The sequence below is a fragment of the Adiantum capillus-veneris genome, chromosome 21 (genome assembly GCF_014529385.1).
Source record: "Adiantum capillus-veneris isolate H3 chromosome 21, ASM1452938v2, whole genome shotgun sequence".
Lineage (NCBI taxonomy): Eukaryota > Viridiplantae > Streptophyta > Polypodiopsida > Polypodiales > Pteridaceae > Adiantum > Adiantum capillus-veneris.
Window position 1 is genome coordinate 95,522,536 of NC_140951.1, and position 14,320 is coordinate 95,536,855.

At 45.1% G+C, this 14,320-nt stretch overlaps 1 protein-coding gene across 2 annotated transcripts in view; it reads right to left on the minus strand.

The window, feature by feature from the left end:
• Positions 1–13,861, minus strand: part of LOC147431388 (protein ROOT HAIR SPECIFIC 17-like) — a 31,569-nt gene extending 17,708 nt beyond the window's left edge. The window contains exons 1-6 of one of the 2 annotated variants that reach the window (XM_086494008.1): positions 13,110–13,861; positions 12,608–13,021; positions 12,461–12,517; positions 12,279–12,369; positions 12,084–12,160; positions 11,583–11,671 (exon numbers count right to left, since the gene is read on the minus strand). In XM_086494008.1, coding sequence (XP_086350134.1) covers positions 11,583–11,671; positions 12,084–12,160; positions 12,279–12,369; positions 12,461–12,517; positions 12,608–12,820 — 527 coding nt within the window. In that variant the 5' untranslated portion in view covers positions 12,821–13,021; positions 13,110–13,861. Of the gene's footprint in view, positions 1–11,582; positions 11,672–12,083; positions 12,161–12,278; positions 12,370–12,460; positions 12,518–12,607 lie in introns of both variants that reach the window. The other variant, XM_086494007.1, reaches the window with a different exon arrangement.
• Between the last annotated feature and the right edge of the window lie 459 nt (positions 13,862–14,320).

Genomic DNA, 14,320 nt, shown 5'->3' on the forward strand with positions numbered 1-14,320 from the left:
TGCCCGATGCGCGATGAAGTAAGGGTGGGAGTGGCTGATACCTCAAATATAATTCAATTCCAATAGCTCTGTCTGCTCTTTTGTAGGACCGGTATGCTTTCAGAAAAGCACACGCCTGATGCTCTGATACCACTCTCACAAATGCGGGCACCACGTGCCAATAGAAAAGAACAAACTGAACAACTTTAAGCACTTCAAATAACAACTGAACTGAAATGGAGAGAGAGAGAGAGAGAGAGACGACACGCGACACGGAGTGGCGGAATTCCACCCCAGAGAGTATTGGCCCCAAACCTTGGCGCCCCTTTCGGTATTTCTTTATATTGCATCAACACAGTACAATCCGGTACTCCAGACTCTGCACCTTCGTACTGAAGCATGCCAGAGAATGAGCCCTAGCCTCATATTTAAAGGCCCTTGGCCTGAAAAGCAGTTATAGTAAAAAGCATTTAAAACTCAAAAGCTTCTGGTCCAAAAAGCAGTTTACATGAAAAACTTCCAAACTCAAAAGCTTATGGTCCAAAAAGCAATGCCAAAAGCTGCCAGCGCAATTTACGGAAATCCGTACAGCCTGCCACGTCATCATGTCAGCGCAATTTTCGGAATTTGTCTGTTGCCTTAGGGTTAGGGTTAGGGTTTTTGGCAAAAATTAGGGTTGCAGGTTTTATGGTTAGGGTTTTCAGAATTAGGGTTTGCAGCAATTAGGGTTTCTTGCTGAAATTAGGGTTTGCAGGTTTTAGGCTTAGGGTTTTCAGAATTAGGGTTTCAGCAGTTAGGGTTTTGGCAAAAATTAGGGTTAGGGTTTCTGCAATTAGGGTTTCTGGCAGAAATTAGGGTTAGGGTTTTTTGCACTCGGGCAACCACGTCCTCACTCTGTGACACTTCTTCTACTGCTTGTTCTTCTTAGGGTTTAGGCCCCTCGGCCGGCATCTGTAATTTGGCTCCATTCTTTAAGCTTTGACACGTCAGCAGTTTGTTACATCTCCCCTTCTTGAAAGAGAGTAATCGTCCGCGATTACAGCATATCTGCAAAACAACTCAAGTTAGCTCAAAAATTTCCGAGGGACAATCAGTTTGCTCTTTTTATTAAGGAGTTAGCTTCTCCTTTCTGCTCTTTTGATCAAGGAGTTAGCTCCTCCTATCGGCTGTTTTGATCAAGGAGTTAGCTTCTCCTTTCGGCTGTTTTGATCAAGGAGTTAGCTTCTCCTTTCGTCCAGATCGAAACTCTTGATATTCAGGCATAGTAAAATTAGCCATCACACCCAGACCGTATACTGACCTTCCTCGGGTGTCTTGATGTACTAAAATTACATACCCAGGCAATCTCATCCAATTAGGAATATTCACTGTTTGGCACATCACAATGCAACACAAATGCTCACATATGCATGTTACAAGACATAGAAACATAAAGCCGCCGAGGAACACTCCTCCCGCATAACCTAACAAGGTCCGGGCCGGGAGATATTCAACGACTCCCTCATCACTCCTCCCGCATAACCTAAAAAGGTCTGGGCCGGGAGATATAGAGGCCTTTTACAACCAAACGCCCCCCAGACCGCAGCCTGCGTCGTTTGGAGGTACTGAGAGTAACCACTGCTCAGACTTCTTAAAACTCCTCCCGCATAACCATCCAGGTCCGGGCCGGGAGTCACAACAACAATTATTTTACAAGCATACAACCAAACGCTCCCCAGGCATCGGCCTGCGTCGTTCGGAGGTTTAAACAATACCAAAACAGTATTTACCACTTCTCCACCCCGGAGTAAAATCACCAATCATTGAAACCAGTATCAAACCAGAGTCAAACAATTCAAATCGCCACCAAAACAGGTTCAAAACAGATATCATCCATTTCAAACAAATTCCAAACAGGATCACCAAACAAGATCAAACAGAACTTAAACTTAAAAAGCAATCTCGACATCAATCGAGCTCGAAAAGTCGACTGACTTTCCATCTTGAAACCTGCACCAAAAATTAGGGTTAGGTTCCTTCCATGAGGTCGTAGCCGAGCACAACATGGTCCATCAGCTCTTGGACAGACAGTGTTTCTTTGGCGGCGATGGTAGTCCCAAGAGATAGCAATCACACTGAACCTCCAAGGTCATCTGCTCGTGAAGAGACATCTACTGAGAGATGTCGAGAAATTTCAATTTATAATCTGCTAGGGTTTCCATGGCAAGCATTTCAGGATACCCCACTCTGCCAGAAGTTGCACTCCGAAGGAAGATGTCAGAAACCATATAACTTCGGGCAAAAATTTTCTTGAAAGCTTGCCAAGTACTTGGAGTATGCTGCTTGGTAGCTATAGACATCAACATCTGCATGGCACTGCTTGTGAGAAAAACAGTGACTTGAAACAAATCTGGATCCTTCTCTTGCATGGCTTATGCCATGTAAGACATGAGCGGTGAAGACGGGAGCGTGCCCGATGCGCGATGAAGTAAGGGTGGGAGTGGCTGATACCTCAAATATAATTCAATTCCAATAGCTCTGTCTGCTCTTTTGTAGGACCGGTATGCTTTCAGAAAAGCACACGCCTGATGCTCTGATACCACTGTCACAAATGCGGGCACCACGTGCCAATAGAAAAGAACAGACTGAACAACTTTAAGCACTTCAAATAACAACTGAACTGAAATGGAGAGAGAGAGAGAGAGAGAGAGAGAGAGACGACACGCGACACGGAGTGGCGGAATTCCACCCCAGAGAGTATTGGCCCCAAACCTTGGGGCCCCTTTCGGTATTTCTTTATATTGCATCAACACAGTACAATCCGGTACTCCAGACTCTGCACCTTCGTACTGAAGCATGCCAGAGAATGAGCCCTAGCCTCATATTTAAAGGCCCTTGGCCTGAAAAGCAGTTATAGTAAAAAGCATTTAAAACTCAAAAGCTTCTGGTCCAAAAAGCAGTTTACATGAAAAACTTTCAAACTCAAAAGCTTATGGTCCAAAAAGCAATGCCAAAAGCTGCCAGCGCAATTTACGGAAATCCGTACAGCCTGCCACGTCATCATGTCAGCGCAATTTTCGGAATTTGTCTGCTGCCTTAGGGTTAGGGTTGGGGTTTTTGGCAGAAATTAGGGTTGCAGGTTTTAGGGTTAGGGTTTTCAGAATTAGGGTTTGCAGCAATTAGGGTTTCTTGCTGAAATTAGGGTTTGCAGGTTTTAGGGTTAGGGTTTTCAGAATTAGGGTTTCAGCAGTTAGGGTTTTGGCAAAAATTAGGGTTAGGGTTTCTGCAATTAGGGCTTCCAGAATTAGGGTTTCTGGCAGAAATTAGGGTTAGGGTTTTCTGCACTCGGGCAACCACGTACGTCCTCACTCTGTGACACTTCTTCTACTGCTTGTTCTTCTTAGGGTTTAGGCCCCTCGGCCGGCATCTGTAAGTTGGCTCCATTCTTTAGGCTTTGACACGTCAGCAGTTTGTTACAGTCCCCTTCATACACCGCATGTGGGAACTTCCCAGAGACAGACACGCCCACCTTGCACTTAGTCCTCTCGACAGTTAGCCATACAGGGAGATACAGCATGTTGGTATGGGGAGATGACAGCATGGTTTCAGGTGCATGGGTTCAATATAGACAGAATGCCTCCCTTCCAGTACTCATTGGATGCACCCTCTCTGACTCTTACACAATCCACCAGGCTCATCCGCCAGGACCTGACTCAGCTAGACACCAGGAGGACATGGATACGACCGACGCAGGAGCTGCGCACGAAGATGGCTTTCTACAGAGAGCGTCTTCTCCAGCTTACGGTGGACGGTTTTGTGATGAGGCCCAGATACATGGACACCCACTTGTCTCATGGGATACGGTGTGCTATTGGCCAGATACGCACATCTTCACACCAGCTGCGGATCGAGACTGAGAGATACAGCGGAGTACCAGTAGTAGCCAGGACATGCCCCTTGTGTGACATGGAGCCCGAGACAGAGTGTCACAAAATGGTGACATGGCAAACCCTAGCACACATACACACTCTCTGTTGGCAGATTGCTGACGTGGCTGCCCAGCACACAGATGGTGACGTGGCTGGCTGGCTGCAGAAAATCCGTACGCCTGCTGACGTGGCAGCCCGTGAATCGCGGTGGAATTTGCGGAAGCAACAGGCTGCAGCAGTTTATGCTTTTTGGCAGCTTTTGGCCATGCTTTTTAGGCTACGCAAATTGAAAAGAGAGAGAGAGAGAGAGAGAGAGAGAGAGAGAGAGAGAGAGAGCTCTTCTTCTTTATTTTAAAAGTTTTTGATTGGACAGCTTTTTGGAACTTGCTTTATTTTATAAGCAAGAGAGAGAAAGAGCCTTTGCTTTATTTTTGGGCTTTTGATTTCCAACTTTTGGGCTCTGCTTTTAGTATCCCTTGTAAACTCTATAAATATGTGGGTAGGCCACTCACAACTCAGAGCATCTGGACGCAGAGTCTGAGTGTTAGCACCTGCCCGCACTCCTGTACTTTGAACTCAGATTAATAAAAAAAGAAATACCGAAAGGGGCGCCAGTCTTTGGGGCCAATATCTCTAGGCACGGAACTCCGCCGGGCCAGTGTCGAATAAATTGTGAATTGTGTACTGTTTTGAAGTGGTTATTTGGTGTTGTCGCGGTAGATTCTTGACTTGGAGTGTCCAAGTCTGTTACACAAAGTTACACTACACATACCACTGCCCCGTCTACTACGAGATACGAGGCCGCTTCCACTGCTTGTTCAGAGAGGGCTTTGGACCACTCTCCAAGGTCATGAGGTACGAGGATCGGAGATGCCTGGGTTTGTTTTTGCTCGAGCTGCGCAGACACAGAGAGAGCCTGGTGAGAGGACAGGCCAGCAAGCCTCAGAGACACATTACACGCTTCTCTAGAGCAGACATTGGAAACTCGGAGGAGCTACTACCACAGCAGATCTTGTCGCCTCACACCAAAGGCACACTCATCGATCGGGTGACTGAGCTGGGGAGATCCAGATGCCCACGACTGTGGAGGACTACACAGCATCACAACGGAGGCTACATCAGAGGGTTCGGATCACTTTGGCCCGACATGCACGATGCTTGGTCAGACTGCTGACCATGGAGGAGATTGATGAGATCCGCCAGCGATCGATGCTGGATCTTTTGTGACTTGTGATTTAGCTATCCCAGCTAGCTGCTTAGTTCACACTTACCAGTTTAGGATCCCATAGTACTTTTATTTTATCATTTTGTCATTTTGTTACTCTGACTTTGTATCGGATTCACCACATTGTAACGCTCTGGTCTCATAGGTCATTTTGGCCTTTTGAAGACGTTAATATAACATTTCATTTCATTTCTCTCTCTCATTGCTTTGGTCCTTCAACCTTAAATTCCATTAGGCCTCTCTCTCTCTCTCTCTCTCTCTCTCTCTCTCTCTCTCTCTCTCTCTCTCGTTCAAGGGCAAGTGTCTACACTCTAAATCTATATAAGGATGCCCTCTTTCTCTTCTTCTCCATTATGTTCCAACTCAAGGCTCAAGCTCATGAGTCATTCTAATTTCTCAAGCTCTCTCACGAGTCATGAGAGATTGCAATTTGCTCTAGCATCTCAAGCTCTCTATTCCTCCATGAAGCTTTCCTCTTGAGTCTTCCTCTCTCACACCTCCTCTCTCCATTACCAAAAAATCTCAAGCTCTCCATTGCGTAAACCTCTCAACTTTCAAGCTCTACGTCTCTCAACTTTCAAGTGTTCTATCATGCCTCCCTCTCTTCATGAAGCTTTTGAAAAGCATTGTCGTTCCTATGAGAGAGTGAGGGACAAACGAAACATTTGTAGGTGGACTTGCAAGTATTGTCCCAAGATCATGACCTCCTCCTCCACTCCACTCATCATCCACTTGATGAAGATGGGAGGTGAAGCTGGTCCATGTCCCAATATACCCGACGACATTTTGGAAGAGTGCAAGAAGAAGTGAGAGTTTAAGTTGTCCCCTCTTCTTGTGCAATGTGCATTGTGTAATATGTACTTACTACTTTTTGCCCTCTTGATAAGTGTTCTAAATTGTTTTCTCTTTAATGTAGGTCGGGCCTGAAAATGTGGTGCAAGTGATCACCGATAATGCATCCAATTGCACTAGCATGAGCTGACTACTTGAGGCCGAATACAAGAACATTGTATGCACCCCTTGTGCCTCCCATTGCCTCAATCTTCTCATGGAAGACATAGGAGAACAAGGAAATAGAGGCATCAACCATTCTTGATGGTCCACCTGATGGGATACGGTATCTCCTTTGATCTCCATTCTCAAGTCGACTATGTTTTCTTGCTAATTTGTGTCAGAGTGAGCAATGGAAGGTGGAGAGAGAGAGAGAGAGAGAGAGAGAGAGAGAGAGAGAGAGAGAGAGAATGGTGATGGACACACAAGAGACAGATGGAAAAGGCTAGCAAGCCCCAATAATTCCAGATGGCATAAACTGCTATGTACAAGATAAAATGGCAAGCTATGAATGGGATAGTGCATCCTCCCCTCCTATATATAGAAGAATAGGGAGTAGGTAGGGTAGAGAAGAAACCTCAACGACAATGCACAAAATAACCCATAAATGAGGAAAAAATGGAAAAGGACCAGAACGGCCAGGCAAAGTGCTGAGCATAACCCTAAATGTGCCTGAAGATCCCTGTCCAGCAGGTGTACGGGCGGCCAACCCACAACCAAGGCCAGTGCACATGATGTGTGTGAAGCCTCAAGGCAGGGTGTGAAGCATCTGGAGATGAAGAATCTAACACCCCCTCTCAACGACAGATGGGGAGTCGCTGAGGAAGAAGATGGAACACGCCTGGCAAATCTGGAGTGTGGAAAGAAGAAGCGCCAGCCAAACAAAAAATGACGAACCGTCCAGCACCAATGTGATGATGATCAAAGCTAGGTCAGGCTGATCAAGTCGCACAAGGAAGCTGATGGAGAGGCTAACAACAGAACAAGTCGCTCAAGAGGATATATGAGGGAAAGATGGAAGACGAGCAGGGAGCTCATCGGTGGAGGTCCGCAAAAGAGAGAGACAGAAGAGAGAGAACCCCCCCTGAAGCAGAGCACTCTGACACAAAAGGATAGAAGGCCAAGGTGGTAAACCCGAGAAACTCCAAGCCAAAAAGTGATTTCGATCATAAGAGGGAAGAAGGTGGATGAAACTAGAGGGTGAAGACATCGGCCTGTGAAGGGCTAGAGATGGCAGTGGCAAACGTCTGTCGAGAAGCCGTCCCATCCTCAGGATCCGAATCCTTCTTGCGGTCCCGCTGTCGTTTATAACATTTTTCTGCATAATGAACTTTCTTTCCACAATAGGTACAAGTAATGTCAGAGCGAGAAGCTATACAACCAAGTCAAGACTGTCAGTGAGCACTACTACCCCTATTGGATGTAGAAACCAATGCAGTAGAACCCGCAGAGGCGTCTGAGGTGGCTCTCTCCTGAATGCGCGAAGCTATCTGCTCCACACTGGGTAAGAGCTCCTCCCAAGTGATAGGAGTAGGGCACGTGGAGGTAAGTAAGTGACTGGAACAAGGAATCATAAGTGTCGGGAAGCTTGAGTAGCAACCGAGTTGCCATGCCCTCGGAAGAGATCTGGTGTCCACAAGCTGGTAGCTCATCACGTAGCAGAAGCATGTGGAAATGAAGTCCTAGATAGTCGAAAATGACGAGACCTGTAAGTCCATCAAAGTCTTCTCCAAAGCGAGGATCCTTCCGGGTGTCTTCACCTCGTACATGTTGCAAAGAAAACCCCATACCTCATGTGCAGTGGTGTGAGAGCGTAAAGACGTCAACACGCTATCCGTACAGTTGATGAGTAAGAAAGAGTAAACTCTGCGATGGTTCAGATTCCATTGATCCACCATAGCCTGTGTAACCACAGTACCTGATGCGCCAGAAGCAGTACCATGAGAAGAAGTAGATAAGGAGCCAGCACGTGTAACTACAGAAGAAGTGGTAGCTGATAATGTCGATGTAGGAGCACCAAATGCAGGAGCAAGGCCGGGACACACGGCATTGGCAAAATCGGTTAGTCGGTTCCAAAGGTCAAACTGCATAAGCATCACCATGATCTTCATCTTCCAGACGACAAAGTTGGAACCATCAAGCTTTTCGCTGGGAGGAAAGATGGGCATGACTGGGAGTGTTGCCATAGATACAAACAAAAAATCAACAGAGAAGTCTCGTGTGTAAAATCAGAAGCAAAGGTGAGGATAGGATCGGAAAACCATGCTGGATTAAACGCAAGAAGACCACGAAGTAGGGGGTAAGTGACGGGAGAGGCAAGGGAAACCCAAAGATGAAGCAAAAACGAGGTGCTGTCCAAACCTGAAATCGCAGCAAAAGGGAGCTTGAAACACCGCGAGAACACAGGGGTTTAAGCTAAAACGCTAGGTGATGGAACACCAGATGCCGAGAAGGTAACGTGAGGACTGTAAATACACCAAAACAGGCTGAAAATCAGCAATGGAGAGGTCGGGAAATCGCCAGAAATAGTCACAATTGTTCAACTTCCAAGCAGGAAGACCAAGGGGCAAGGAGCGGGGCTCCGGCTGTCCAAGATCTGCAAGACGAAAACACTGAATTGGAGGTTAAAAAAACGCTGGTCCAATGGTGTCCTGACTGCCACAAAAAACGCTAGGAATGCTGGCTGCTGTCCTGCCCAAAAACGCTAGGGATTAGGGCTGAAAAATGCAGATCAACCTGCTGCCGTCCTGCAAAAACGCTGATCCAGATCTAGATGAAAAAAACGCTAAGGCAGAGGAGAGGTCAGGTGGTGGCGATGAAGCAGAGGGAGGGAGGGCGAGAGCAGAGGTTGCAGCAGATGATGCTCGCCACCAAAAACGCATATCAACAATGCACCTTCTCACTGAAGTGTGCCAAAGACTAAGCCCTTTGCACTCATTTAATGGCCCTTGGCCTATGAAAAGCAGTTTACATGAAAAGCCTTCAAACTCAAAAGCAACTGGCCCAAAAAGTCTTAGCGCCAAAATCTGCCAGCACGTTTTGCGGAAATCCGTACAACTGCCACGTCAGCACTGTCAACACGTTTTGCGGAAATCCACCACGTCAGCACTATCAACGAAAAATCCGGGCTATCCGTACAACTGCCACGTCATCAGTTTCTACGCAAGTCTTTTGTGTGTGTGTGAGGGTCCAGCTTTATTTTAATTCCTTTCTCACTTGGGCCCCATTGGACGGGGTCCCATAAGTTGGTAGGACTTCTTCTTCTGCTGTTGCTTGCTCTTCTTAGGGTTTAGGCCCTTTGGCCGGGACCTGCAAATCGGCTCCGTTCTTCAATGGCTTGACACGTCAGCAGTTTGTGACATCACCTGCTTTGGAATTGCTGCATTACTAGAGTTTTTTTTGCCACATATCAGCTTGTATGCCGCTCCGTTTCCCCTCCATTGTCTATTACAAACGGTTTTGGGCTTTTAGCATTCTCTCGCCTTCTATACAATGATTTATGGTCTTCTTTATGTGAAAAGATTTTGCGCTTATTGGACCCTGCGGCGCAAACGCAATGGCTGTATGTTCCATTGCTCTGATGCGGATCCTTTTCAGTTTTTCAAGCTTACTCTTCGTCAATCATTTTGCTTTGCCATGGAAGTTGGTGATTTTACTCCAAGTATACTTCAGCTTTCCTATGAATGCGTTTAGCCCTCTTTCACAGCCGAACACTTTTGTCTTCTTTTTTTTGAATATGATCCTTTCCGTGGGTTTTGCTCGCCTTGATTTTTCCCACTTGTAAATTAATCCCAAAGATTTTCACACACAAAAAAAAGTGTGTGTGTGTGTAGGCTAAAAAGCCGATTTGAAGTGCTCCGTCTTCCAAGAACTATTATAAGGCTATGCGCTTCAACAGGTGGAACAAAAAACCATTGCACTTTTTCAGCCCATGCACGTGCTTTGAAGCAAAGCCAGATTCTAAAAATGAATGCAAACAAGTGCTTTTTTGAGAAAAGCAAAATTCAAATGCTTTTCAAAGAAGCAAAAGCAAGAGCAGTGGGAAAAAAAAAGTCGAATTCTAGAGAGTGAAAAGCAAAAGATATCGTTAGATCCTCAACGAAGTGATTTGCTTGAAAGATCTTGTCCTTGGTGCACAAGATAGGTTAAACCTTCTTGCCCACCTCAACTATCTCAAATGGTGCCTTCCCAGTACACCTGTGAGCAATGTTGTTGTTAGCAAATTGCACCAATGGCAGATATTTGTCACACAAAGTGTTCGGATCAAAGATATAGCACTTCAACAAGTCTAACACCATTGAGTTAATAATCTCTAACCACCTATCAGTCTATGGATGAAACGATGAAGAAAACCTAAGTGTCATACCAAACTTTCACACTGCTCTCCAAAACAAACTCATGAACCTTGGGTCCCTGTCTAACACGATAGACTTTGGCATCCCATGAAATATGATGATTTGTGCAATGAACGATTTAGCAAGTGGTCGGCCTTAGCCGTCTTCTTCTCTGGTACAAAATGAGCCTCCTGCTAAATCTATCCACAATAGTCCAGATGTCATTGCATGAAAAATAGAAAGGAATGTAAAACGAGGAGGATCCGGAACGCAAAGGGGACAAAAGGTACAGAATGGAAACAACACTGAATGAGAGGCATTAAAACACTCAAATATGCAATCTTTGGCACCAATTCTTGAGATATTCGTTCCCAGCAATGCTGGAATACGTTCCCATGTTCCAGGGGCCATTTCTTGTAACTCTGGATAATTATTACCTACAAAACCTGTAAATCTTTGTTGGCCACTTTCTAATCTTTGAACAAGCTTTTCACAATGGGAACAATACCGGAACACATTCCAGAGGGGTAAAAATGTGTTCCTTATTTGAAATGGCATGTGCTCAGAACGGCAATTCTGAAATGCCACATGACCAGAATGTGTGCCAAGCGCAGTAAGGGCCCGGAACAAGCAATCTTTGTTTCTTGAATGTATAGTACTGACGCGTTCATGCAAGGGAGTATGATGGTAAAAGACTTTCTCTCGACAGCCTGCTCCAGCCTCCCCCTCCCTCAACACAAACACAGAAACACACATGCATGCCCACAGGAACAGAAAACAGCGAGGGGCTCAGGGGTATGCAAATATTGGAGGGTTCCTGCAAAGTCATCTGTCCGTGCAAGTCCATTTTCACAAATGTTTAGGATTCAAACGGTACCCAGTGAATGTTTTGAGTCGTTCAGGTTCTTGGTTGCTGTTTTTAGGGTTTGTGCAGTTTTAGAGTTCACACAGGTTAGCCAGCCTACCCCCTCCCAAACACACACACACACACCCATATCCCCCCACACACACAATGCAAACCATGCATGCAGTAAACTGAAAGAAGCCAAAATTAAGGGAGTCAGTGGACTTTTTCTTTTCGGGAGGAGTTCTTTTTTTTGGTGGTGGTGATTGGTGTATGGGGGGAGCTAGGTCTCCCTTGCAGATCGCTCTCATATCACTATGTCTATTTCTGCCCCTTCTCTCTTTCTCGCCCCATAGTATATAAGCTCAATCAATTGGTGAAACGGATAGACCAAGCAATGGAACATTAGAAACAGGATGAAATTCAACACAAAAAATGTTTGACAAGTCTTCAGTTTCAACCTGTTGTCTCTCCAGAAAGATCCATGGTCCAGGAACGGTATGATCAGTGTTGCATTCAAAAGACGGGCAACTACCACAGCATCTATGATCTGCACCTTGAAAGAAACTTACAGTGAGCACACTAGCAAGATGCTTTACCACTTACGCCACAAGTGTAAATTTGCAACGATTCCCCATAGCCAAGGTTTTATAACACCACTAAAATTCAAGGATCCCCACAATTGACCTTTACAACTCCCAAAAGACCTACAAAACTTGCCTTTGCCAAATGATGTTACTATTCAGAACAGATCTCCAAAATATAGCCCACATTCCATGTCAAGACATAAAACTCTCATACAGCCGCAAATCGTTCACAAGTTTAAAATCTGCTTACCAACAAGTTAAAACATGACAAAGTCATGTTCAAAATCACCTATCACCCAGTACACAACACAAGAAGTATCACATTTCCCAACAGAGTGCACTTCACGTGAACGGTACACATCAGCAAAAACTTACACCGATTCGCTGTTGATTCAAACCTCCACTTGTTTCCACATATATATAGCCATTTGAATGGAAACTTGATACTCGCCCTACAATCCCAAAAAAGGTTAGCAACTAGCCAAGACATACCCATCAAACCTTGGTTGCAAACTTACATTAAATTCATTATTTTTGACAGATTGAAGCAGCAAAAACTAAATCAATTACCTGGAAACGACTTGCTTGGTGCACTACAGCCATGATAATAGTTTGCTAGTGGAGAAGCCCAAATGGTATCTGGAAGTATATCCACCACAGCCTATACAAGAACAGCAATGTAACCCTAAATAACACTGTAGTGTTTCCATATCATAAGAAAGCAAAAGATGCTAATGCCCATCATAGCGTACCGACACATTCGAGAGATAAAGATGGGATACATTGTTTGTAACAACACTTTGATTAGGCTGAAGAAAGAATACATGCACAGAAATTAGTCAGAAATTTATATGAGAAGATCAAACCATGTGGAAAAGGAAGAAAGTGATAGGAACCACCAAAGGCACTAGTTGTACAAGGTGATGATGCTCACGATGCCGAAGAGGAAGATCGATGTCAAGGAGGGGGCCAATAATCATGGAGACAAGAGCGAGCATAAAGAGCATGGCTCCACAGAAGAAGAGGGGCATAGTAGACGGCGCCAGCACGAACCTGATTCGAACTGACCCATGGTGGGTTAAAGCATGGTGATGATGGGGATGGAATGCCATACACCCCCTTAGCTTGCAGGTCCATGACCTGCCCTTCCTGGCCTCCAGCAGGTTCACTCTTATCAAGTGTGTCAAGCTTCCTCTAAATTCACCAATTTTTTCACTGCACTTTACAAGTTTACAACAATGACCTTGACGCGCGTTGGTAACCTCTGCAGCATGCACCTCCCTTTGCTCAATTCGCAACCAAACTCCTCACAACTGATACACAAACAGACGTTGCATGTTTACAAATTTTGTAGGCAATGTGTAGAATCCTGTGTGGGCAAATCAAACATATCATATATACATTGCAATGTCCTTTCAACCAGTGTAAGTTCAGAATCCAGAGAGGGAAATTATGATCTGATCAGAACCCTTCCGCTGAGAGCATCCTTTGTTGCACACCAGCTGCCGAAACAAGAAGTGCCACTCGCTATCCTGCCCACTTTGTACTTCAATCTGTTATGTATTGTTGACACCCATTTTTATTGTACAAATTTAGTTGTGCCTTCCCTGGACAAACTAAAGTGCACAACCAGATGATCTCTTAAAGCCGCAGATTCTTTCTCATCCTGTACCCTAAGACTGACTGCATTAGTTTGCCAATCCACATTGGTCGCTTGTAGAAGAATTGAAGCAAAATTTATCTCATAAGAGCTGGTGTAGGCACTATAGAAAGCCGCAAAATTGCTTATGTTGATTGTCGACCCTGTTGACATAAAGCTTTGCATATGCAGCATGTCATTGAGGGGAATGCTGCATAGTCACATGTTGCGCGCACATTGAACAGAGCTGAGTTGCATTCGAGGTGCATTTGTCGCAGAGGTTAGAAATCTACGACAGAGTCTCTCTCTCTCTCTCTCTCTCTCTCTCTCTCTCTCTCTCTCTCTCTCGTGGGTGTGTGGCTGCTGAGAGGAGATCTGGGTTGCCGACTGTTAAGTCAAAGCGAGCTTCCGCACGTTCTGAAGAGCTGCCACGCTTGCGCACGAGCTAAGCTGCTCCCTACACGAGTGGGCGGGATTGGCTTATAGTCTGTTTTTCAGACATGGCACTTCAACGTCGGGCTTTCTTTTCACGTCGTATTTCTTTCTAATGACAATCGTTCTCACGACAGGGTAATTGGCTCTAAGCATCTAGCATGATTTCAACACAGTCATTTCTTTCACTTTCACATTAGTGAAATAGATGCCGCTATGTCACACGCCGTATGCAATCTGAAGTGTGACATTGCAGTCGAAGGTTTTTGTCGATTAAGGGAGCGAAGAGAAAGACATGGGCAGCAAACTATAAGTTTAGATGGTCAGTGATTACATCTAATCCATAACCCTCTGTAAAACTTGGGGGCAATCTTCCATCTTTTGACTTGAAATGGAAGTTTACACTAGGATTTTTGGCAAAATCTTATTTTGGGCAATCTTTTGAAAAATGGTTATGGTAAAATGTTGTTAAGGACCCTTGAAAAATAGCCAATATGTCCAAATCTCCTCTATAAAGAACTCACTTTTCTTCCCATTGACG